This window comes from Paroedura picta, chromosome 6 (genome assembly GCF_049243985.1).
Source record: "Paroedura picta isolate Pp20150507F chromosome 6, Ppicta_v3.0, whole genome shotgun sequence".
Taxonomy (NCBI): Eukaryota; Metazoa; Chordata; class Lepidosauria; order Squamata; family Gekkonidae; genus Paroedura; species Paroedura picta.
Window position 1 is genome coordinate 27,620,263 of NC_135374.1, and position 26,083 is coordinate 27,646,345.

General features: G+C 46.2%; 1 protein-coding gene across 3 annotated transcripts in view; it reads left to right on the forward strand.

Moving 5' to 3' along the window:
- The first annotated feature begins 350 nt into the window (after positions 1–350).
- B4GALT4 (beta-1,4-galactosyltransferase 4) overlaps positions 351–26,083 on the forward strand; it is a 41,217-nt gene continuing 15,484 nt past the window's right edge. The window contains exons 1-5 of one of the 3 annotated variants that reach the window (XM_077341904.1): positions 414–497; positions 6,420–6,537; positions 13,174–13,354; positions 21,495–21,945; positions 24,048–24,280. In XM_077341904.1, the coding sequence (XP_077198019.1) occupies positions 21,660–21,945; positions 24,048–24,280 (519 nt within the window). In that variant the 5' untranslated portion in view covers positions 414–497; positions 6,420–6,537; positions 13,174–13,354; positions 21,495–21,659. Of the gene's footprint in view, positions 498–6,419; positions 6,538–12,714; positions 12,894–13,173; positions 13,355–21,494; positions 21,946–24,047; positions 24,281–26,083 lie in introns of those variants that run through there. The other 2 variants (XM_077341901.1, XM_077341902.1) reach the window with 2 other exon arrangements.

A 26,083-nucleotide genomic window follows, 5' to 3' on the forward strand; every position in this document is an offset into this window, starting at 1 on the left:
CCATTGTGTTACTTTATGAAAACACACACAAAAAGCACTACGCCACTTCTGTCATCCTTGCATTAGAGAGCAATAAAAAGGGCTCCCTCCTCTCGAAACTGCAATCCTCCCGTTCAATTCCTAATCCGCGTTTAGAGGTTCGGCAGTCAACTCCGGGATGGGTGTGCGGGGCGATGGAACGACTCAGTTTAGGGGGCCTTTGCAAGGCGGATGCTTTGCACAAGCGCCGAAAAGGCGCCAGAGGGCTCGATCCGCGCGCCTTGGGTCGGAAGCCCGAGAAGGGTCCTGGAGGGTTACTAGGCCTGGTTTCTAGGCAACCGTCGTGCGGTCGCCGGCTACGGCGCTCTAGCCTGCCGGGAGGGAACTCTATGGTAGTGACAGGCGACCGGCCCGTTCTCTTCTCTGTGGTTGGCGGGGGATTTGGGTTGATACCCGAAGCCTTAGAAGTAACGGAGAGAGGACCTCCGGCGGCAGAAGTGCAGGGCCGGCGAGGACTGGTAATTGCTGCGGATCGCTCCGTCCCCGTCCCCCCTCTGCAGCCCCAGCCCATGCGAGCCTCCTCGAGAGCAAGCCCCTTGGAGTCTGGTGTTGCTCAGGGGCACGCGCCCGGGAGTTGCCTTGGCACGGCTGCTTGGGAGAAAGGGCTTGCTTTGCGTCGAATTGGGCTGCACGCCCTGCTGGCTGGGGGTTGTGCAATCCCTGCGGGGATGCTTAGGCGCTGGCCAGGGGAAACCGGATCCCACCCATGCCCAGCGGCTGAGCCCATGTGGCGGCCGCACAGAGCACCCTGTCTCCGAGATGGCTGGGTGACGATGGGGAAAGAGGGCGGCAGACGTCCAGAGGTCCCGCTCGGACGAGCAGGAACTTTGGGATCTCGTTTCCACAAAAGGGGACCTAATGAGCTGCTGGCATGTGCGCCTGGAGCTTACCGTGGTCTTGTTGTAAAGGGTAGTACTGGGTTAGTTGTGTTCTATTTTGGAGCATCATAAGAGTGGTTTTAACAATATATAATAATATAAAAAGCATAATAAAAAGCAGCTGTGCTGTCCCGAGGACTGAGGATTGCCCGTACTTTGAGAGCCTGTGTGGTGTAGTAGGGGATGGGCTGGCACCTGGGAGGGGTATCCAGATTCAGCTCCCCAATCTGCCATGAAGGATGTAGCTGTGTTGGACTGAAGCAGCAGGGGCACCTCTAAGCCTTTGTTGCTCTTGAGCTTTGTTATGAAGTTTGCTGAGTAATTTTGGACTTGGTCACCATCTCTTAGCCTTATCTCACAGGGCTATTATGCTAAAATAGGGGAAAGGGCTCAAATAGAGAAAAGAAGGCGCTTGTATACTATTTAATGATCCTTGGAAGAAGAGTAAAATAAAAATGTGTGACAGATAGGGAAACAAACAACCCCTATATTTCTCTTCCCTAGTAGAATAGCAGAGTTGGAAGGGATCTCCTGGGTCATCTAGTCCAACTTCCCACACAAAGCAGGACACTCACAATCCTATCACTCATCCACTGTAACCTGCCACTCCCTTGAACCTTCACAGAACTAGCCTCTGTTTAAAAATTTCCAAAGATGGAGAACCCACCACCTCCTGAGGAAGCCTTTTCCACTAAGAAACCCCTCTAACGGTCAGGAACTTCTTCCGGATGTCCAGACAGAATTTCTTTTCAATTAATTTCATCCCATTGGTTCTGAAACTGATTTGGTGTAAAGTGTTACAGAGTATTTGTTTTGAGGCAGCCTTTCTCAACTTTTTTGATGTTTTGAAAGCCCTGGAACATTCTTCAGGCTTTGAGAAACCCCAGAAATGGCGCAATGGTGCAGAATATGGTTGGGAAGCATATATGGCACTCAGAGCCACGCCCCTTCCCACCCCCTCCAAGCTCACCATTGGCCATTTGGGGGGGAGGAGCCGGCAGGTCGACATGACCATACATGGTCATATCACCCAATAAATGTTTAACAGTTTAAGAAAAATCCCAAACTAATTCCCACCCATTCAGGAAATGGTTCCAGAGCTGTCAAGAAACCCCAGGTTTCATGAAATTCTGGTTGGGAAGGCCTGGTTTAAGGGTATCAGAAGAAAATTCAAGGAATGTAGCAAAGCTGTGTACTCTGGAATGTAATGGAACTACGTAAAGAAGGGATGCCAGTAATGTTACAGATGAGTCATGTTTAGAAATAATAACAAGATTGGGAGGTATCTGGGTCTGTCTATAGCAGTAGAAAAGAGCAAGAGACCAGTAACACCTTAAAGTAAGGTGACCAGATTTTAACATTGTTAAAGCGGGACACCATTGACCGGGGGAATTCCTGATTAAAAATTTGGTCTATATGGAGCAACAAAAAGTTTCATAGAATGCATAGAATGCAAAAATAGTATTGTAATATATATATATATTAATTTCAACATAAGTACAATTTGCCAGGTATTATTATTATTATTATTATTATTATTATTATTATTATTATTATTATTATTATTATATTTATATTTATACCCCGCCTTCCCCCGAAGGCTCGAGGCGGCTTACATAACCCCGTCCCCTAAAACCATAAAATGACAATAAAAACCAATGATTTACAGTAATTGTAACAGCGATGGCGTAATCTACTCATTTGCTCTCTGCATCCTCATCTACGGCAGGGGGTGACGCTCTCTACCGCCAGTTTGTGAGGGGGGGGGCTGATCTTCTTTCCGCCCGGCCTCAGTTATAAGCCTGGCGGAAGAGCTCCGTCTTACAGGCCCTGCGGAATGCTGGTAATTCCCACAGGGCCCTCAGCTCTTCCGGGAGCTCATTCCACCAGGTTGGGGCCAGGACCGAAAAGGCCCTGGCCCTAGTTGAGGCCAGGCGGGCTTCCTTGGGGCCGGGAACGACCAGTAGGTTAGCCCCCGCAGAGCGTAAAGCCCTGCGGGGGATATAGGGCAAAAGGCGGTCCTACCTATCTGTAGGTACCCACAGATGTCCCTCCAAAAGTGGGTCACCTTACCTTAAAGACTAACAAAACTTGTGGCAGGGTATGAGCTTTGTTGAGTTACTGGCATCTGAAGAAGTGAGCCAAATATTGTTAGGCTTTAATATGCTACTGCACTCTTGCTCTTTTCTACGGAAGGAGTACGTATTTCAAAATAAATGGTGGCTATTTAAAAAGGTGTGTCTGACATCTGTGACATTATGTGTTCTGGTTTATTGCACCTGTCTTTCAAGTGAGGTTACATGCTTTGGTGACTTCCAGATCTTATTGTTTGAACATCTTTTATGTAGTGTTGCCTTTGACAAGTGGTTTGGAAACTACATCCAGGCGAGAGGACGGCTGCCAGGCTGCTCACAGATGATTAAAGTGCTGCAATGGTCCCTAATGGCAAGGATCTCTTTCTTGGCCTGGCAATCAGATTCTTTTCAGGGCCTGGAAGAGGGACAGATCTAGCAAGGAGCAGTTTGAGTTTGGAGGCAGGAAAGGCAAAATATGCTGGAATGTTTTAAATTTAAAGTGAGCAACATGGGAAGCTGACTAGTTATCTGCAGAGATATATTGTTTTTGCTGGGTGGCATCTGAAACTGCATTGGCAACTGTCCAGTCTGCAGTAGGAGCCTGTTTCTTTCATTGTGCAACACTTGTACATCTTTAACCACTCCTGCGGAGCTGTAGTAATAATTGAGTAAGGGCAATGTGGGAGGAGAAAGGGCGGGCCCTGTCCAGGATAAAAACTCAGAGGGTCCAATCAAGAGCCATGAAGCGGCTCCTGATTGGGCCCTCTGAGTGTCCATCCAGGGCGGAGCGGCCAATGGGGAGCCGCGCAAAGTGCGGCTCCCCATTGGCCGCTTGGCCTGGCCTCACCTGGGACAGCCGGGGAGTCACTGCTCGGAGGAAGAAGCCTTCCCCCATGGTAAGTCCGCCGGCCAGCTTCCCCTCACCCTGGGGAAAGGAGCAGGGATGCCGTGTCAAAGATGCGGCGTCCCTGCTCCTTTCCCGCCCCGGGTCGCTGCTGGGTGGGTGGGTGGGTCACAGACACGGCGAGGCTGCTCCTGGGGCTGGGAGAAGGCCCCAGGTCGATGCTGGGTGAGTGGGTGGGCCGCGGCCTTCTCCTGGCCCCGGGAACAGCCCCCTGCGCCCCCCGCTAGCGCCCGATGTATTAAGCTTACAGCGGGTTAAATTCTAGTTTGCAAATAAACCAGATATTACAAAGGCTCCCTAAGTTTCCACTTTGTTCTTTCATCCAAAGGCAGTTCAACCTGACATAGGGACTCAGGATTTTTTGTCTCTTTGCAGATGCTAATTTTCTACCCCCAAGCATTTCCCTTCTGCTCTAATCAAGCAGATTACAATTTACAAGTGTTCCTTACAACACTGCCCCCACTTTCTGCCTGGAATATACCGTATTTGCCGGCGTATAAGACGGCTTTTTTCCTCTGAAAAACATGCCTCCAAGTGGGGGGGCCGTCTTATACGCCGGGTGCTCCGTCTTATACACCGGGCGAGCAGCAAGCGGCGGCGAGCGGCGAGCGGTGGTGGGCGGTGGCGAGCGGCGAGCGGCGGCGAGCGGCTCCCCCCCACTGGGTGAGCTGCGCCGGCGAGCGGCGAGCGGCGAGCGGCGGCGGGTGGCGGGGAGCGGCGGCGAGCGGCTCCCCCCCACTGGGTGAGCTGCGCCGGCGAGCGGCGAGCGGCGGCGGGTGGCGGGGAGCGGCGAGCGGCGGCGAGCGGCTCCCCCCCACTGGGTGAGCAGCGCCGTGGGCGGCGGGCGGCGGGCGGTGAGCGGCGAGCAGCGGGCGGCGAGCGGCGAGCGGCGAGCGGCGAGCGGCGGGCGGCGAGCGGCTCCCCCCCCACTGGGCTCACTCAATATTTTGAGTTGAAATGTTGGGGGGTCGTCTTATACGCCCAGTCGCCTTGTACGCCGGCAAATACGGTAAATACTCAGAGATCTTTATTCCTACCGTTGTCTGACAAAGGGAGTTTCGACTAGCAAAAACTCATGCCCTGAAACTCCTGTTAATCTCTAAGGTGCTCCTGGACTCAAATCTAAACCTTGCATAGCCATTTTTTATGCTGAGCTCATAGATACAAACTTCTTTTTTGTACAAAAATTAAAGGTATACTCTACACATATATGGCAAGCTGTCAGTATTTGTTCTTGTATAAGCAGTTGTCTCTAATAAGCAAGTGCAGCAAAACTTTAGCTGTGAGAACTCTTTTGAGCTTCAGTAGGGGGGGGAATATAATGAGTTGCGAGAATTGGATTATCACATAAGATCTATGTGAAAACATCATTTTTTAGAACAAAGATAAAGAGGGATTAAAAAAAAATCAGTTTCCCTTGGGAACTTGTTTTCAGTGCAGGCTGAGAAGCTGAGTAATGTGGATTCTTATGAAGAATGGGCAAAGACCACCACAGAGAGCCTGCTGGCACTCTGTGCCTCTTGGGCAGCAAGGGACTTGGTGAAAGGGACTTGGTGGCCCCCGGTAAGACTTAGGCACAAGGAGAGGGAGGTGAGTATGGAGGGGAAGGAGGGCTGCTGCCAAGTGATGCCTTTGTGGCTGGCCCTCGTGGGATCATTGAGGCAAGAAAATGGTGCCAAAGAGCAACAGCTAGTCTGACAGATTGTGGCTGCTTTGCGCTAAGCCTGCCTTTCTCTCCCCTGCTACTGCGCTCCTCTTTCCCTGAACTTCCTGGAGTGGCTTAAGACATTGCTAGACTGAGTAGCGGGGAAGTAAAGTGACCATGGGACTCCTCATGGGGGCTCTGGGGAGGGGTTGAGGCATGTGGTTTGTAGGGGTGGCAGTGGCAGGGCTGGCCCTCCTCTCGGTTCGCTTCTTCTTTCATCTCCCTGCTGTACCAGGTCACTTCCGTCATTACTTCCATTGCATGGTTCCCCCTAGGGTACCGCTAAAGATGTTTTCACATCAAAAAGATGGAGGGAGAGAATAAAAACTAGAATCGAAGGCCTACTCTTGCAGACTTCCAAGTTTAAAGTTGAAAAATGAAGCATGTCTTCATAAACTGCTTTTTCATACATCTTCATGTATAACAATTAGAATTGTGAGTTCTTGAGAAATCATGTGATCTATTCTAATGCACAAGGCGGTAATGGGCAAATGTTCCTTTCTGGCTCCCTGAGTACAAAATTGCTAAGTCAATCCAAGTGTCCATCAAGGTCAGTGTTTTTAATTGGAGATGCTGGGGATTGAACCTGGAACCTTCTATATACAAAGCAAAGGCTCTTCCATTGATCCCCAGACCTTCCCACAACTACACAAAAGTAAAAGAAAATAAAAATTGAGGGAAAATCGTGCCTTTGAGGGAGGGAAGTGGATGAAGACATCATAGGAACATTTGAATTCCAAGAAAAATTTTGAGGGCTAGCTCCCCTTCTGGTGTGGGCTCAGACTTACAATTGGTCTCTTCCCCTGATGACACTGTAGGGGACCTGATCCAGTGTCACCTGATGAAGATCTGAAGCTCTACACAGAACAAATGATGCAAGAGGCTAAGTGGTTGGAAATAGAGGTGACCTCCAGCAACCCAAGACCTCGAGACAAGGCAAGCTCTTTGCAGAATCACCTGGTATAATTGCCTTCCTTACCCTGGAGGGTATTGCCACTATCTCCAAGGCTCTCTAGCAAAAACCAACTTACTTGGCTGCCACATCCAGAATGGTGGAGAATTTATACAGTATGTAACAAGAAGGTCATACCTACTTATTCAGCCATCCTTCAGCCTCATTCCTCATAGCTGAGGAGATACAGATGAAACAGCACACAGGTTCCTCACCAGCTGATAGAGTGGCAAAAAAATGATGCGGTTAGTAGAAAAGATTACTCTTCTGCTGCACTCAACCTGCTCATTTCTAGCTATACTGCAATTCTGGAAGGATACCAGTGGTTCCTCTAAGAAAAGATGGCTGCTTATATAGAGCTTCCATATGAAGACAAGAAGCCTCTGGCTAAACTTCTCCAAGCGGAAGCATTGTATGCTACCCAATGTATGGGTAGCATACATGCTACCCAATGTATGGATTAATGCAGGCTAACACTCAACTCATCCAGGGCCATGGTTTCAGCACTTGTATTGAGAAGGCATGCTTGGCTGCACTCCAGAGATTTCTCTCCTGACACCTGGCAGTAGGTGGAAGGCCTGTTTGAGGGAACAACATGATTTCCTTCATCAACTGACTTGTATCTTTAATCTCAAATCAAGAAGAAGCAGCAAACAGCTCATTCCTTTTGTCTCACAGCAAGTCCTGCCTCTCTGCAAAGGCCTGGTCAGATGTATACACTCCATCCATTGCAGTCGCCTTAGTCCTGGCACTCTCACCAGCAGCCTTGCTCATCACAGTAACCTACACATTGGCCTATGGCACAGATCCAATCACAGAGGTAAACATTGGGGCTCACAACATCAGTCACTCCCTAAAGAGACGCAACAGGCTCCAAAATGTTTGCTTTTTTTCTTGCTAGTAAAGGTAAAGGTATCCCCTGTGCAAGCACCGAGTCATGTCTGACCCTTGGGGTGATGCCCTCTAGCGTTTTCATGGCAGACTCAATACGGGGTGGTTTGCCAGTGCCTTCCCCAGTCATGACCGTTTACCCCCCAGCAGCAAGCTGGGTACTCATTTTACCGACCTCGGAAGGATGGAAGGCTGAGTCAACCTTGAGCTGGCTGCTGGGATCGAACTCCCAACCTCATGGGCAAAGCTTTCAGGCGGCTGCCTTACCACTCTGCGCCACAAGAGGCTCTTTTTTCTTGCTAGGGGTTGCAAAAGACCAACTACCCACCATGTTGGCTGCTTTAGTAACAAATGGTGGTAGGACATAGCACTTGGGTTTTGTCAGATTCAGAATTCCCTTATTGGCATAAATAGAGGCAGCAAACATAAAATTAAACTTTAAACAGTTACAGCATCCATAAAAGGCAGATTGTCTCTTACAATACCTGACAGAACCTTGGCTACTTTTACAATAAGTGTAGAGTCCTTCACTCTTAATATAGCTTTTATCAGTGTTTCTCATCAGCAGAATGAAATTTTAATCTCGTCAGTTAATCAGCTAAAATACAGCAACAGTGCATAACCTTGGGGCATTCAAGGAATATATGGAACTTTGTACCTGGAACTTTGCAGCCATGGATACAAAGTATTTCAGAAGAAGGGATCCACAGAAATCTACCCTGAGTGACATGTGACCAGAAGGAGTTTAAACATTCTAATAGGAAAGCCTCTTTTTAAAGGATATTTGTCCAAAATCTGCAGATATGAAGGTAATAATCTAGTAAAGGTATATCCCAGAATCAGGGATAGCATATACTATTAGCAGAAGATCCTAATAATTGGGCATTCAGGTCTTCTATCCTCTGCAATATTAGTTTTAGTTAACCCTTTTTCTTGGGCAATAACGTATGTCTCTAGACCAAGTGACTGAAATTTCTATGAAATATTTTTGAACCAGTTGAAGGGGGGAGAGTCTCCCAGAAGATTGGAAAGTAACATTTTTGGCTGAACATGGAAGTGGATCTTTAACCAGTAGTTAAAGGTTTGGAGCCAAGCCTGTATTTATTTGTTTTATTTATATTGGGTTGGGATTTTTATACCGCCACTCAGGATTGGCTGTCTTGTGGCAGTTTACACTATAAAACCAATACAAATTACAATATAAAACCCCATAAAAGCCCTTAAACAATAGAAATAGAAATAGATGGCAATATCATAATGCCTCAACCAAATACCTGGCAGAAGAACACCATCTTACAGGCCCTGTGGAACCCAGCGAGCTCCATCAAGGGCCCTTAGCTCTTCTGGGAGTTCATTCTACCAGGTTGGGGCCATGGCCCTGGTTAAGGCCACACAAATGTCCCAGGGGTCCGGGACAGCCAGCAAATTCATAACCGCAGAGCAGAGAGCTTTGCAGGGGACATAAGCAGATAAGTGGTCCCTCAGGTAGGTGGGACCCAGGCTGTGTATAGCCTTAAAGGTCAAAACCAGAACCTTGAACTTGACCCAGAAGGAAACCAGTGCACTACCGCAGCATCAGTTGGATGTGGGTCTTAATGAGGACCCTTGCATCTGCATTTTGTACCAGTTGCAAGGGTAGGCCTGCATACAGCAAGTTACAGAAGTCTAGTCTAAAAGTGACCATTGCATGATCACTGTGGCCAAATGTACTGAAGGTAGGTAGGGCACTAGTAGCTGTGGAAAAATGCCGTTTGGGCTACTTTCATTATCTGAGCCTCCACTGAAAGGGAGGTATCAAAGATCATCCCCGAATTCCTGGCAGCTGGTACAGCTGTTAATTGCACCCAATCCAGGCAGGGGTGACATGCTTCCTGATCCTACCCCCTTCTACCCAGTCACAGGACCTAAGTCTTGGAGGGGTTGAGTCTCAGAGGGCTCTGCCTGAGCCATGCAGCCACTGCTTCCAAACAACTGGCAAATGTATCCGGGGAGGAAGTCCGGCTGGTTGTTGTGAGAGACTTCAAATTCTAAATAAGCAAACTATCTATTAGAAGTACGAGCATCTATGTTGAAGGCATAGTCAGAACTTATTCACAAAGTATAGGTTAGGCGATATAGGAGCTTGAGGGGCTCACCCTCCCCTGGGAACTCAAACCAGGCACAGTTCAAAAGGAGTCATAATATGCAGATAACAGCCAGGGCATCAAGGGATCGGAAGATGTGGAAATTAAAGAAACCAAACAGGGAGGGAATTTGAAGGAAGGCAATAAGGGAGAGGTGAGGAATTTTTGGGGAGGTTGGTATGCATAAAATACAACAGCAGTAAATCAACCTTGGTGTGACAAAAAAGCAGGTGGGTTACATCAGGGCATATGGGTACGGCTAGATGGACACACTAAATCATAACAGAAATATAATCATGGCAGAAATATATGGGGGTTTCTGACAGCTGTCCATCAGGCGGTAGTGCTGGGTGTCATCTGCATACTGGTGACAACCCAGCCCAAACCCCCGAACCAGCTGGGCTAGAGGACACATATAGATGTTGAAAAGTGTGGGGGAGAGTATCGCCCCCTGAGGTACCCCCCATGGGAGCACAAAGTGGTCAGATAACTCCTCCCCCAGTGCAACCGTCTGAGTCCAGTTCCAGAGAATGGAGACCAACCTTTTCATCGCAGTCCTAATTCCCGTCCTGGTGAGGTGGTGGGCCAGCAGCTTGTGATCGACAACATCAAATGCGGCTGACAAATCTAAAAGTACCAGGATGGCCGAACTGCTCCGGTCCAGCTGGCATCAGATATAATCCATTAGGGCGACCAGCGCAGTCTCCACCTTGTGGCCAGGATGAAAGCCAAACTAGTATGGATCCAGGGCTGAAGTTTCCTCCAAAAATGCCAGGAGCTAATCCCCCTCAACCACCTTTCCCAAGAACGTGAGATGCGAAACCAGGTGGTAGTTGGCAGTATTCTAATTACTGTTGTCCAAGCTCTCAAACTAGATTATGGTTTGCTACACAATTTGGAACTTCTAATAGCTGTCCGGAAAAAAAGATTGTTTATTTTCTAGTTCACTATTGAATGCATCCATCCAAATTGGAATTCCATATAGAATCTGTAGGGTTATTTTTGTGTTATAAATGTTAAGGACAGCTGGTAGATTTTTATTGTTTTTTGGGTGGTAAAACCTGGCCAAAAGACCCAGCTGGCCTTTTAAGACTTTGGAAACTTTCTAAGGTTTCCCCATTTGGTCTTATAGCTGAAATTTATACTTAAATATCTGATGTGATTTACCTGTTCTATTTGATTTCCATTTACCTGCCAATGGAATTTATAACAAGTTTTGACAAAAACCATGATTTTGCTTTTTTCAGTTTATTTTTAACTGGTTTTCATTACAGTAACTAATAAAAGTACAAAGATAACAAATTAAGCATACTCATGTTTTAAATAAAATTACTGTGTCATCCACACACAATAAAAGCTGAGTTGGCCTTTAATTTACTAGAGGATAACTATTCACTTTTTCAAAATAAACAGGTAAATCATTTAATAAAGATTAAATGAATGTGGAGCAAAGATATACCCTTGGCTCACTCCTATATGTATTGGAATTTTTGTTGTTAAATTTCCCTCCACTGAGTATTTGATTTGACAAAAGTTGTTCTTATGGAGTTGTTTTAGTAGATATGATGATACTCACTGGTCAAATTTTAGATTTGTTAGCTTAGTCCAGAGCTTTCCCCTAGAGATTGTCAATAGTCATTTTTAAATCAATAAAAGTAGCAAATAGTTTACCCCTCTTAGGTTTTATATACTTCTCACTTTAAAAGGCTTAGACATCAATGATGATGTAAGGTGGTGTTTCCCTTCCTGAAACCATGGTGTCTCAGGACTACTGGGGGGGGGGGGGCTCCTCCATGTAGAGCATGTGACCATTAGGCAGGAGCTCTGCAGGGGATGGACTCCCCTTGAAGTGTTAAAGAATTACCAGAGTAACGGTAATAGAGCCTCTGGTGGCTGGCCTGCACAAGCACAGTCCCAGTGCATGCCCACACAGAAACACCTCAATGAACAACAGTTCAAGATAAATTCAGGTGTGTACCATGTTGGTCTGAAGTAGGAGAAGGAAGTTTGTGTCCATTGGCACCTTTAAGACCAACAAAGTTTTAAGATATCAGGTTTTGTGTGCATGTGTATCAAGACTTGTGTTGCTAACTCTGCTTTATAGCCTGCTTCCTATTTATAATTATGTGGCAGCATCTCTGAATTCAGTGGGGGTTGTTTCTGTGGTGGCCTTTGCACCTCAAATGATTGCTGCCCCTGGCATCAAGAGTGAAGGTTATTGTTTAATTGATTGTCTTTCATTATTTGCATAATTCATTTTATCATACATGGGTTTCGTGCAGCTGAACCTTTGGAGCATTTATGCAAGGTAGTTGCACCTCTTCAATTAAGCCAGCTTCCATTTAATTAAGTAATCATAGGTTCGGGATGCAGCCAGGCTGGGAAGAAATAATTTGTCTCAAAATGGGTTGGGTGTTATTCCTCTGGCTTAGCTTTTGCTAATAGAAACGACCTTGTTTTTTGGGAGGTGACTACAGGTTGTGCAACCTGTGACCACTCATCAGCTAGATGGTGGCAGCCAAGAGACAGCACAGGATGAATTGGAGAGGTTGTTTTCCAGGTCACATGACGAAGAGGATATGGGTGGGAATATCAACTTTCCCTATCACGTATTGTTGACAGTGATAACCATTGTTTGTGCTGACACTGGCCCCTGTCCAGAGCAAATCAGTCGTGCTGATGTCCCATGATAACTTATTTGCCCCATGGATTTCTAGAATGGCTTCTGTTCTCTGGATTGAGATCGGTGCGTATGTTTCTGCCACTTGAATATTTTAAATAGACCCAGAAGAAATGTCCCTATCTTTCAGATTCTGTGTACACAAGCTTTTAAAACTACTTCTTACTTTATTTGACAGCTGCCAAATCCTTTAAAAATCTTATCTGCTGTTGATAAGGCCATGGAGTTTCTCATTGCTAGCACACAGGGAGCCAATCTAAAGTGTGAGCTTTGTGTGAGAGTGAGAGTCAGAAAGGAAACATTTCCTGATCATTTGCTCATTTTTACATGGCAGGACAGCTGCTGTAAATCCGCCGCACAGGCCACTGTGTGATAAGAGGCACATATCTGCTTTACTGCAAGCGTGACTTCACTTATGCAAGAACAGTTTACAATGTTTCTTCCTTTCATTTTGAGTGCACTGACCCCTCCAATACCAGACTTGCTTAGTGGCAGAACAGAAAGGTTTCTCTTTCTACCTTCCTCTGCCTGAACAAAATGTCATCCCTCACAACACGGTGGATGAGGGGAGCCTCTTCTCTGTGCTGTTGCACAGCAGAACCTCTGTAGTACTGGTTATGTTGGCAAGCAGGGCAGTGTATGAAAGGTAGGTGTTGTACCTTGAAGAATTTCCCCAAGAATTGAAGCGTGGAGGGAAGGGGGAAAGGGGGGTGTATTTGTCACGTTTGGCAGATGGTTCTATCAAGTCTTACTTGTGTGGACATCTAGAGAATGGGTTCTCCCCCCTCCAGTTCCCTCCCATTGTGGCTCCTTTCCATCTCTTGTTAGGAAGGAAAATGGGTGGGGGAAATGAAGTACATAAGAGAAAGCCCAAGGGGAGTGGCTTTTGATAGGAAAAGGCTGAAACTGGTGACTTTTCTTTCCAGCGGTTCCTGCAGTTTTGAGCAGACTCCTCCTCCTGAATTTGTGCAGAGTCAACAGAGAGTTCTTTATGGTGTGGGGTTTCATGAATGAGGAGCACTCGCTGCTTCGGCACCGGAGCCATCTCAGCTGCCAGAAAGACGAAACAGCTTTGCCACAAGAAGAGGAGAGCAGCGGCTGGCTCACGTAAGTCTCAATGCGCTTCTTCCGTCTCCGTTTCAAACAAGATTAAAACAGACTAAATAAAACAGGCAAGAGTGGAGGAATTCCCTCTGTGACTAGAATGCCTTTTTTCTGGGGCAGCTCTGCATGGATGATGCTTGTTAGGGGACAGAAGGAAGGAGTTCAGCCTGACAGGTAAGGATGGCAGCAGAAGCCATAGAGTGACTTTTGTGGGATCTAGGCTGAGCTACTTTGTGGCTGTTAAGCTGAAAGTCTGGAAAGAAGCTCATTTTAAAAGGCTTAACTGCTGTTCCCTCTTGTTCTAATAATCTGTGTTAATGTTTTCAACTCACCTGTCTTACATTTCCAGTTCCGTTTTATCTGGCCATGCTGGCTGCAGGAATAAAGTTGTTACCGCTTGGTGAGTGTGCGGGTTGGCTGCGCAGGCTGTGATTTCCTGACCCCTCAGGTCTTCCTACAGCATTTTTGTTGTCCGCTTTCCTGTTAGTACCCTGTGTCTTTCAGTGTATGTGGGCAGGGCAGGGGTAGGGGGTCTACCGTAATACTTTATCATCATACTCTGAGGACTGCTAAATGTCCTGTCGCAGGGCAAAATCAGGTGTGAGGAAGGTGTTTGAGCAGGAAATGGATGATCCTGAAAATTTGCCCTTTATAAGCATCCAGTTGGCTGTTGTAGCGTCTAGTGCTTTTGCAACATAAAACACTATTTACTCATTTCTGAACGCTTAATCATAGGCTGCCTTTGTGGCTCAGTTAGTTCTTGCAAGGGTGAAAGAGCAGCCATTATTGGTTTCTGGCCAAAGGAAAGTGAGAAAAATGCTTGAAATCTCCTTTCAAGAGAAGATGAACTGGGGTCGGCCTGTACTCAAGTGGGAGCTGTACTGTGTCCAGAGATCTCAGGCTCATAGTGTTGATCCTGTAATGCTTTTCAGCAGTGGCCTTCCACTTTCAGGACCCAAGGCACACCTTTAGCCCTTAGGAGGCAGCAGGGACCCCCATGAGGTGTAAGCTCACCATGACATCAAAAGTGACACCAGAATTGTGTGATAGGAAGAGGAGGATCCAGGGATTGCGAACGTGTCTGTATTAAAAAAGAAATCCTCTGAATTGCCCAGTGATTCCACCTTGTCACCGGGCTGTTCTTCTCAGTGTGCATGCAAAGTGAGGCATGGGGCATGGCACCTGGACCTCAGCAACAGGGCCTTCCAAAAAATAGTAGCCCTAGAGGGGCCTGTGACTCATCAGATGGAGCCCTGGGATCCTCTTGAGGCCCCAGCCCATGGGCTTTGGAATGAGAAACAATACTGCAACGCATGTCAACAATGCAGAAGCAGAATGAGAACAAGTTTTGAACGTAAAGGTATAAGGAAGTGAATACTTTTGAACTGGGATATATTGGGAGTTGTGGCCAGTATGTGGAAATGATGAAATATGGAATATGGAATCATGATGAACTTAATACCATAGCTGCGGAATACATCAGTTATGAAACTTGAAATTTAAAATGCTTTAAGTAAGGCCTATTTTGTAGAAAATGTCTTGTGAACCGTAATTCAGAGATGTTGGGGAGAAACATTTACTTTTCTCTAACTGGTAGCGTACAATGAGTTTTGATATATGTGATTAGTTACATAATCCCTCCTTTTCTCTTGTGACCTTTTTATATTATTTTTTTAATTTAAAAATGTATTAGAAAAGAAAAGAAATTGCTGGCAAACTTTGGTACCAGGATGCCTAAAGGTCCTCACTTCGAGTATTATCCCTGGTCCCTCTGACCATGGAAGTGAAGCAGGCAGTAACCAGGGATAGGGAATTCTCATAGTGGTACTCGCTGTGGAATAGCTTTCCCCTTGAAGCTCATCTGATACCTGCTTTGCTGTCTTTTAGGCACCAGCACAAAATGTTTTTGTTTTTTTAATACAGCCTTCTAACTGAATTCTGTTTTCTTTTCTAGCTCACCCCCCACTTTATGTTGCTTTTTTTATATTGATCTTTAAGCTGCTAGCTGCTATTTTAACATACCTGTAATGGATTATATTGTTGCTGTTTTAGTTTGTTTTAGTTGAGTTACTATGTAATTTGTAAACCTATTAAATTGTATTGTATTACTTCCTATTGTTGGCCTGCCTCAGGCAGATTCTGCAGAGTATCTGTATATCTAATGTTGAAGTCTGGCACCCATCTACAGATTCCTAAGCCTGCAGGTCACGGCCAGATCAATGCCAGAAAGATTTTTTCTGCAAACTTAGGGGACCTCTATATTTGCAGAAAAATCTGAAAGCCAGCCTGGTGTAGTGGTTAGGAGTGCGGACTTCTAATTTGGCGAGCCGGGTTTGAAGTGCTCCTCCACATGCAGCCAGGTGGGTGACCTTGGGCTCGCCACAGCACTGAGAAAACTGCTCTGACCAAGCAGGAATATCAGGGCTCTCTCAGCCTCACCCACCTCACAGGGTGTATGTTGTGGGGAGAGGAAAGGGAAGGCGACTGTAAGCTGCTTTGAGCCTCCTTCGGGTAGAGAAATGTGGCATATAAGAATCAACTCTTCTTCTTCAGTAATCTTAAGGCTCTCTCAGCCCCACCTACCTCACAGGGTGTCTGTTGTAGGGAGAGGAAAGGGAAGGTGAATGTAAGCTGCTTTGAGCCTCCTTCGGGTAGAGAAAAGCGGCATATAAGAACCAACTCTTCTTCTTCTTCAAACTTAACAAAGATAAATTTTCAGCTCCCCCCTCCAGTGAAACGGAATTGTCTGTGATGTGAAGGATGCTGGGAGAGGTTCAGGACCTGGCTGCAGTGGCAAAGGATGCTGGGAGTGGCTCCTAGGCAATGCCATGGCTGTCTTTCTCAGTGGTGGGGGGTGGGGCCCAGAGGCACTTGAGCTAGGCGATGAGAGGGAGGGAGATGCAATCTCCCCATGAGTCTTGTGAGCCTGCTGTTGTAGCATATAAATACTTTAACAAATAAGGGAGGAAAATGAGCCTGAAGTCACCCTTCTCCGGCTTATACTAAACTATGATTATGCAGTATCACTGAGCTAAGATGTAGGGTGTATAAGCTTTAATACGTACCTGGTTTTGGTATCCATTTAAAGCACTTAATGCACCTGTAATATGGTGCTTTTTCCCCCTTGAAAAATCATAAAACGTTATCTACCCTGAAGAAAAACTCTACTGATATAATGAACTGGATCCTTTAGGAATGATCTCGTTTTTTTATACTCACTGGACCTTGTTATATGCATATGAGTTTTCCTTGTACTAAAGAGTTTAACAATCTTTGTGTTAATATTTACATTTATTTATTGCTTGTTGTTATCCGGGTAGTTGTAGTTGATGTAATTCAAGGTCATTTCCTCATTCTAGGACCAGTTCACACATGCAGGTTGTTCCTCCGTGCCATTTGTCCCAGCTAGGCTGAGTTATGGGATGTCACGCAAAATATCAGCATGACCTTAAGCTGTGGATAGGTATAGCTGACTGTGGGAAACATGGATTTTTGGAAATATCAGCATGTTCTACCAGATGCTGTGGTAATGGGGATAACTGTTGATTATATCTTTATACACATTTCATACAGTGCCCCTTATTCAGGGATGGTTGGCAGGGGTCACATGGAGGCAGTAAGTATCTGGCCTGTGTACATGAGTTTCATACTTGGGCCAGTGCCAAAAAAATCCATCTGTCATTTTGTACGTAGCTGTGGAACATCTAGGGCAGGGGTAGTCAAACTGCAGCCCTCCAGATGTCCATGGACTGCAATTCCCATGAGCCCCCTGCCAGCATTTGCTGGCAGGGGGCTCCTGGGAATTGTAGTCCATGGACATCTGGAGGGCCACAGTTTGACTACCCCTGATCTAGGGTATTTTCACATCGGTAAAAATAGCGTTACGCCAGCTGAATGGAGTAGTGCTACATATTATCACACCTCCCAGCCCCTCCTCACCTTTTTGTTGTCTCACTCTTGTCCGCCACCTTTTCACACTTCTCACCCTCCACAACTGCTCCTCGAAATGGCAGAAGAGGAGGCAGAGGTTGAAAGGCAGCGGCAGCCGCATATGGAGGAGGGGGAGATCAAAACAGAAGGATGAAAGGATACAGCACCTGACAAGCAGCAGAAAAAAGTTTGAGTCCAGGGTCACCTTTAAGACCAACAAAGTTTAATTTTGGGTATAAGCTTTTGTGTATATTCACCACTAATGTGCATTCACACGAAAGCTTATGCCCAGAATTATATTTCTTCAGTCTTAAAGATGCCCTTGGACAAAGTTTGTTCTGTTGCTTTGGACAAGCGCAGCTTCCTACCTGAATTTATTAACATGAAATGGCTTATGTAGAAGCTGAATTGAAATGACTTTTGTATTTATGTAGAGCCCCTTTGGCCCACTTTTCTCCAAGGCTGGGTCTAAAGGTAGGTTACAGTGATGATAACAACACTATACTGTTGAAATCCACCCAAACCAATGCTTGTAATTCAAAATTAGGGGGCAGCATCAAAGGTCTTCTTGTTTTTTATGTATTTTTGCAGGATCACAGCACAGAGAAAGCTTTCCAAAAAACTTCAGGAAGGCTTTTTTGTAGAATAGGAGCAGCTATTGAAAAAGACGTCTAGAGGATCATCCTAACTACTTTACCCAATAGATCTTGGTCTGAGGAGGTGATGGGTTGATTTTGGGAGAGTAGGTAAAGCACCTTGAATGGAACTTGAAAACAACCAACAACCAATCTCGAAATAGATGTAACATACCTATTTTGGCCAGCTAGTAAGTGAGCTGCTACATTTTATACTAGCTGATTTTCCAAATTGTCTCAAAGGGCCATACTATATAAGACATTCTGCAACATCTGTTTTAAATAGATGCTAATTACAATCTGAAGAGAAGTAAATATGCTAAAGTCCTGTTGATTTGAATTTGACTGGTATGCTTGTTTCCTACTACATTGGAAGCTTTCTTGCTGGCTGTATTATGAGAACCAGCCCTTGATCAGATAATTGTTTGTTGTTTAACCAAAGTTCATATACAAATGAAAAACAAGTGCAGTGGGATTAAATCATTAAAAGGGAAAAAATAGAAGCAGTTTACATAGCATTCCAGAGATTCCCAAGATCAAAATCTTGTATTGGAGTTATTGGTTCACAGAATTCATTTTGCATCTGACTTCACTTGAGAAAAGAAAATCATTAACTACGTGGCTGCTGTGTTTTCTTTTTTAATGCACCGTATTTTATTGGGAATATATTTATCACTGCTATATCACACAAACTATATTCATTGTACCTGTGTTGCATCAAGTACCTTGTCTTTTGCACAAAGAGAATATTTGTTGAAGTCAGTCCATCTGTCTGTCTGTCTCTCTTTTTGCTTTGCCATAATTCACTTTTGGGAACCTTATTTGGGTACTGAATCAGGAACTTCCATCCTGAGCATTCCAGGCCAATACCACATTTACTGAGAATCCTCATTTAATACTGCAAAACTTAGTAATCTGCTTGATATGTTGAGTTCTTTAATTAAAAACATGGAAGTCTGATATTTTAAAACTTCCTGGTGTGTGTTAACTTCTTTGCATGTTCCAATTTGTTTAACTTGTGTTAACTTCTTTGGAATACGGGCTGTCAACAAAACAGTGAATCCTCTCTACATGAGAGACAGAGAACTCTGGATTCAGGGTTCCTGTGGCTATTCCTACCAAGAATATCAACAAGTCCCAACAAGTTTATGAAAATTCTTACTGAACTGGCATATGACCCACTTGTGATAGGATCAGGCCACAGACTTGGTCACAGATGTTTGGTACTCCAGAATGTACTAAGAAGTCATCTCGGTGCTTCGTTCAGGTTCTGAGTATGCAAAGCACAAGGAATAGAGCTGCTATCTCCTCCCTTCACCTGTCTTCCTCTTAATGTCTGATGGAACACAATCTGATTGTGTGTCAATTGTGTATTGTTCCAGTCTTCTCTCACACCTCTTGAGGTTAGCCAGAACAATAAGGGAATGCTGAAATGCACAATTGCCGAAGGAGGTGTAGATTTGACAAATGCATGTTGGTTGCATTGGAGTCCTCTAAGCTTCATCCCCCTCCCCACTAAAGTCTAAGATTAATTTGGACGTGTTGGGGTTGCTTCTGTTGTGATAAGTTGGGTTTTTTTAAAAACCAGGTCGAGTCTTGATTTAGAGTGTCTTGTGTCTAAAACATATTCAGTTCTTTTAGCCCTAGTAAAATACAGTCTTTGCAAATTGTGCAGCATGCAAAATCCTACTCTGAATTTGCAGATTTGGGTTGTTTGGGCTGCAAAGCTTTGGAGTTTTATTTCTGTGTCAATGGAAAGGTTAGCATCAATACTGTTTGGATGGAGTGGGCAGTTTCCTGTAAACTTACTGTAATTAGACTGGGACTGACTTAAATGGGCAGTATGAGTAGTAAAGCCCATTCTAGCCCGATATGGTCAGTTCGGAGAAACTAAGCAGGACTGGCCCGGGCTAGTTCTTGAAGGGGAGATCACCAAGGAGGTCTAGGATTGCTATGCAGAGACAGGTGGTGGCAGACCACTTGTGCTTGTCTCTTGGCTTGAAAACCTTATGGGGCTGCAACCAGATAGCACTTTCCACCATCGCATCAATGGCAAAACCTTCCCTTTGCTCAGTCTTCTCTAAATGGCCTTTTGGGTGTGTTATTCTAGCAGGGCTTTCAGTGGCTCTGAGAGACCAGAAATAAGCGCTTGCCAGACCCACCGTGGCTTCAAATGTGAAAGTAGACACAGCATGTACACAGCTCTCTCCCCCAGGCCTCTTGTGCCTCACTTTAAACCATTCTTCAGTCTTCCTTGTTTTATGGCCGATCAGCTGGACTCCCCATAGTTATGCTGGTGTCTCATCTAGCTGTACCTTCATACTCATTTGTAAAGCTTTCAGGCGGTCAATTCTGAAAAATGCCTGCTTTTCCTTTAGCTCAGTGGTTCTCAACCTGGGGGGTCGGGACCCCTTTTGGGGTCGAACGACCCTTTCACAGGGATCATGGCAAGGCAAGCAGCTTGGCGAGGTGGGGGGGGGGCACTGCCACTGTTGCCGCTCTTCTTGTAGGTGCCCGTGCTCACCTGCCAGCCCCTCCAGCAGTGCCTCCAGCGCAGCAGCGCTGCCTCCCTCCAGGTACTCCAGGTGGCTCGGCAGGACAAGAGGCAGAACTGAACTGAGAAACCGCAGAAAAAAAAAACAATTTATATACAATCATGAACAATGGATCTTTACGCCATTGGTCAGTTTCGGCTTAATTTCCATGAAAGAACATTGGCACAATTTTATGGTTGGGGGTCACCACAATATGAGGAACTGTATTAAAGGGTTGCGGCATTAGGAAGGCTGAGAACCACTGCTTTAGCTGATGCAATTTCTGAGGCTATATTGCATCAGGGTGCAGTAGACTTGTGGCACAAATCCAGACTTTAAAGGTAGCCCCCCCCCCCCCCCCCCGTCAGCAGATAAAATAGCTGTCCTCCAACAGTTCACCACTGACCTTGACTCACAAAGCAGAAGGCGGACTGAAGGAAGTGGTGTGGTAAGGAATAACATCTTGGTAACAGCACAAGGACCAATGCCTGCCCCTCTTGTGCCCCATGTTTCCTCACAGTCTGTACCCAACATTGGTATTCTGTGTGCTTGTGGAATTATCCTGGGGTGAGAGGGTCTCAATGCTGATGAGTAGAAGTAGGAAATGATACTTTCTTGCCTGCCCTGATCTCAGAAAAGCAGAACCTTTCCAAGGCAATTGGTACAATAAATGTTATATATTGATAATTTTTTAAGGACCAACCAAAACGGTTTCTAGATATACTCTGTTTTCACATTCCCCTGTTTTTTGACTGACATTCCCCACAATACTTTACAGAGCCGGTGGCCTATTTATATATATAAATTGTTTGATAAGAGTATAAGGGATCAACCACTGAAGAAAAATTGTGAAAAAGGAGTATATCTAGAAACCGTTTTGGTTGGTCCTTAAAAAATTATCAATATATAAAATTTATTGTACCAATTGCCTTGGAAAGGTTCTGCTTTTATCTCTTTATGTTTTGAACCTTTCTTCCCTTTTTTTTGTATTGCCCTGGTCTCTGAACAGGTTGAGCTTTTGTAATGCCTGCTTTCTGTTTCTAGTTGGGCTAGAAAGCCATGCGCGCAGAAGCTGGAGGAGCCCAGTCAGAATGTGTCGCCAGAGAACTCGCTGTGTTGTTTTGACTCCCCCGCTCTCCTCAAAGCATCCTGCTCCAGGGCTACACCGGGGTCCGTGCCGAGGGAGAAGACTGTAACCCCAGACAGGCCATGGGCTGCAGCTATGCCTGCTTTCACGTCTCCTCCAAGCTCAAGCTGCTGATGCTCTTCACCGCATGCATTTTAGTGGTGGGCTGGGCCACCTCCTCTTACCTGGTCAATGCTGTGCATGAAACACCGCGAGCGAAAAGCGCAGTGCCAAGCTTCAGGAAACCCACCACTAGTGCCAGTGAGCAGAAGGAAGATCTGGATGGGCAAGCTGGTTATACTGTGAAGCCACCAACTGTGAAACTGCCCACTGCAAAGTCCCTTTGTCCTGCTCTGTCTCCCTACCTACGTAAGTGGCTCAACTATTTTTTTGTTGTGAGTAGAATATCAGTTTGGTTTTAGAGGTCCGGGGGGTAAAGAGGCTGCTCAGAACATTGCTTGTGGCTTGAGTTAGATTCAAGCTTAGTGTGGGCCTGAAACTCCATTAGCATTTGGAAATGACGTTTCCTCCTTTCTGCGTTCTGCTTCTTGGTGTTGCCCTCCTGGGTTAGGTTATGGCCCTTCTGTTTGAGGTCTTAAATATTTAGAGATTTATACCCCATTTCTTCCTGAAATGATCCTTGAGGCATCTACAAGCAGCAGGTTGTGGCTGGTGGCAGAGACCAGAGTAGTGTCCTTTTCACCCTGCCTGCAGAGAGCAATTGGAGTGTTCTTTTTGGTAGGGAGTGAGAGGACACCTCACGGTTTCTGCTTCTTGGAGTGATGGTTGGGGGCACACCGATCTTCCGTGAAAGTTGTGGTGCTCCTGGGAATGAGGGAGGGCACTTTTACTCTTTATCCTCCTTTTAAAACCTGATCCATGTTATTGCTGCGGCATGGGAACCCAAAAGCTGGTTGGTGCACTGCCCTGGTCATGGTTGACTACCAGAATTGCATGGAGTGGCCGGATCATGTGTCAGTACTGCATGTCCCTGGGGGCCAAGGGCACTCATGCAGGTTCCTGCCATTACCAGCATTGCCTTCCAAGTTACGCACTTGCCAATTCCCAGTTTAGTGTAGGACTTGAATCCTGTCGTAAAGGCTGTGCTGTCACCTGGCAGCTCTGGGCTGGCTCTGAATCAAATTTGATTGGTGGAGTTGATGAGGGTTTGATAAGGGACAGTGGTGAGGGGAGTGGTGTGTGTGGGAGGGAGGATGTATGGCCTCTTTCTCTTCCGCAGAGACCTTTGCATATCTATTTACTTTGTTTATAGCCCACTTTTCTCACTGAGACTCAAGGTGGCTTAGAGCAGTGGTCCCCAACCCGCGGGCAGCGGCCCGATGCCGGGCCGCGAAGGCCTTGGCGCTGGGCCGCAGCTCCTTCTTCCCTCCCCCCCCCCGAAGCGAGAAGCTCACCAGGCCGCAAGCAAATCGGCCGCCAAAGCGGCCGATTAGCTCGCAGCCCAGCAAGCTTCTTGTTTCGGGAGGGGGGGGGGAAGAGAAACTTGCTGAGCCGCAAGCTCATCGGCCGCTTTGGAGGCCGATTTGCTGGCGGCCCGGAGGGGCCGGGAGGGGGAGCCGCGGCCACTGGTATGGCGGCAGCGCAAACGCGCATGCGCGGACTGCCGCACAAACGCGCATGCACAGCAGTCGGCACACGCGCATTTGCGCTGGGGCTGCCGCGCGGGCCCCCGGGCCGCCCTCTCCCCCCACTCCGGAGCAGCGGTCCGCGGCAGCCAAAAGGTTGCGGACCGCTGGCTTAGAGGATATAGAAAACAATCCAGACAGTCCACACAAGACATCCAGTAATGATGGAATAGGACTGGGATTGAAGAAGTGTTAGAAGCCATGCAAACAGGAAACAGTTTAAGAAGAAGAAGAGTTGGTTCTTATATGCCGCTTTTCTCTACTCCAAGGAGTCTCAAAGCAGCCTTTCCTTTCCTGTTCCCACAACAGATATAGGTAAGGCTTAGAGAGCCCTGATATTACGACTCAGTCAGAACAGCTTTATCACCCAGCTGGCTGCATGTGAGGGAGCAGGGAATCAAACCTGGCTCCTAAGCACTACACCAAGCTGGCTCTGTAGTTAAGGCATGATATGTCAAACCGTGCAGACAATATAGTACAAAGGTGGAAGACAGTCTTGTGAAAGCAAGATGAGACATACTGGAAAGATTGCTGTCGACTACAATCCAATTCCTTGGTCTGGGCCCCCTCCAGGAGTGTTCCATTGAACCTCAGTTGTGGTCTTATAAAAAGGGTCTCCTGAACATTTCCTGCAAATCTAATTGCTTACCAGGGTTCCATTCTCAAATGGTTTTGTTGCAAGTTGAGAATTTCAGAGGTAAAACACCATGATCTGTGCCCCTCCCCCATATCTTCGTGCTAATATCTTTAACTTAATTTAGCTATTTGAAGCTGAAAGAATTCTGGTTTGCAGAAATGAGGCTGATCACTGTCCTTTTCCAATAGGGGGGGCCAGTAAGCTCACCTTCAGGGCCTCTCTCACCCTGGAAGAGGTGCAGAAGGAGAATCCTTGGGTGTCAAAGGGACGACATCATCCAGAAGACTGCTTAGCCCAGCAGCGAGTGGCCATCTTGATTCCACACCGTAATCGAGAGAGACACCTGCTTTACCTCCTGGAGCACCTTCACCCGTTTCTACAACGGCAGCAGCTGGACTATGGCATCTTTGTGATTCACCAGGTGAGAAAACACACCTGCCCTGCCTCTAGGATGGCGGGCTGGATCCAAATCTTGCTGCCTTGTTGGGATGTCTACCAGGCTCCCTGGGTGCATCTTTCTCTGGGCGTGGCTGTGTGTACAGTTGGAGATCTGTATGCTGCCTAAGGCGAGCCCTGCATCTCTTTTGGCCAACTCTAATACAAATCTGTCTCAGTGTGTTGTCAATGCTTACAAGTCCCTGTGAATATCAGTGCTGATGAGTTTCTTCTGTTGCAAAGCTTAAAGCAGATCAAATGAATTAAGCAAGCTGTTTTCTAATTAATGTCATGCACTGTTGCTAAAGCATGGCTATTCTCAGAGCTGGTGGCCTTGAAAAAAAGTCTGCCTAACTCATATAATAGCTTGCTTTTGTCCTGGGGCAAGCCATCTAGTTTGACCCCCTGCTCAATGTAGGATCAGCCTAAAGAAAGGGTAGTCAAACTGCCGTCCTCCAGATGTCCATGGACTACAATTCCCAAGGGGCTCATGGGAATTGTAGTCCATGGACATCTGGAGGGCCGCAGTTTGACTACCCCTGGCCTAAAGCATACATGTTTATGTTGGACACTTTTTCCTTGCCCCTTTCTCTTAAGGCAGACTTTCACAGCAAATCCTCAATTCTCAACATCTATTCGGTTACCTCTTAATTAAAATGTTTATATCCTCTCCTTTCCCTTCCCTTCAGAGATAGCAACTGGTTATCGCAATCGGAGAACAATGACATATTATATCTAACAACTAATGCAGTATAAATGGGGGGGGGGTGCTTTAAATTTTCACAGTCAAGAGAAGCTAGAAGCCTGTTGCCTTTGTAGAAAGTTGCTGTCCTGCAGAAGTCTGCCTTTTTATCATTAAAGGAATTTGGGACCTGAAGTGAACATCATCAGGACCTCCTCTCCACCCGCCAGTAGTGGGAGGGGGGGAAGTTGAGTTGCCGATCTCCACCATCTTGGTAATGCTGGTAATGTTTAATGTTTTGTCTTTTAATGGGGATGTAGGATACTGTAACCTGCCACGAGCCGCAAGGGAGTAGCAGGAAACAAATCTAATAATAATAATAATAATTATTATTATCTAATAATAATAATTATTATTCCTTTATATCTTTTTTAAAAGTGCCACCCTGAACAGTTCTGCTTTATACGTTCTGCAAATAGATGTTAGGGACCACACTTCTGAATCACATCAGGGATCACTTACGGGCATTGGCCTTGGTAGGTAAATGGGCCTTCCAGGCTCAGAGGAAACACGCATCAGAATCCCCATTTCTGGGGGGCGAAACAAGTCGTGGTGGTCTCTTCCTTGCATGGCCCTCTTTGGGAGGGAAACATCTGGCTAACTGTTGTGAGAAGCAGGATGTTGTAGGATATGGACTTATCATCTGACTCAAAAGGGCTCTTTGTACGTTGTTACTAGGAGAGGAGAATCGAGAGTTATTCATTATCTTTGAATAAACAAGGCTGGGAGGTCCCTGTTCATTTTTGGTTTGTGCTGTGTGCTTGTTTAAGTGTCTGGTAATTGGTTGAGGATGATGAGGTGGAGGTTCTACGAGGCCTAAGAGATTCTTCTCATGTTTTACAGTCGTGCTTATCAAAGACGCAACTTGGAATTCCCCTGAACTTTTGCATATCCAGTTTTTGTGTGAATGAGCAGGGAGGAAGTGCAGCGTGACACCAATCGGCTGACTTTCTTATTATCTATCTATCCCTACCTCCCCCCATCTCCTATTTATTTCCTGCTGCTCTCGGCAAGCTGGCTTGTGACAGGTTACAGATTAAAATGATA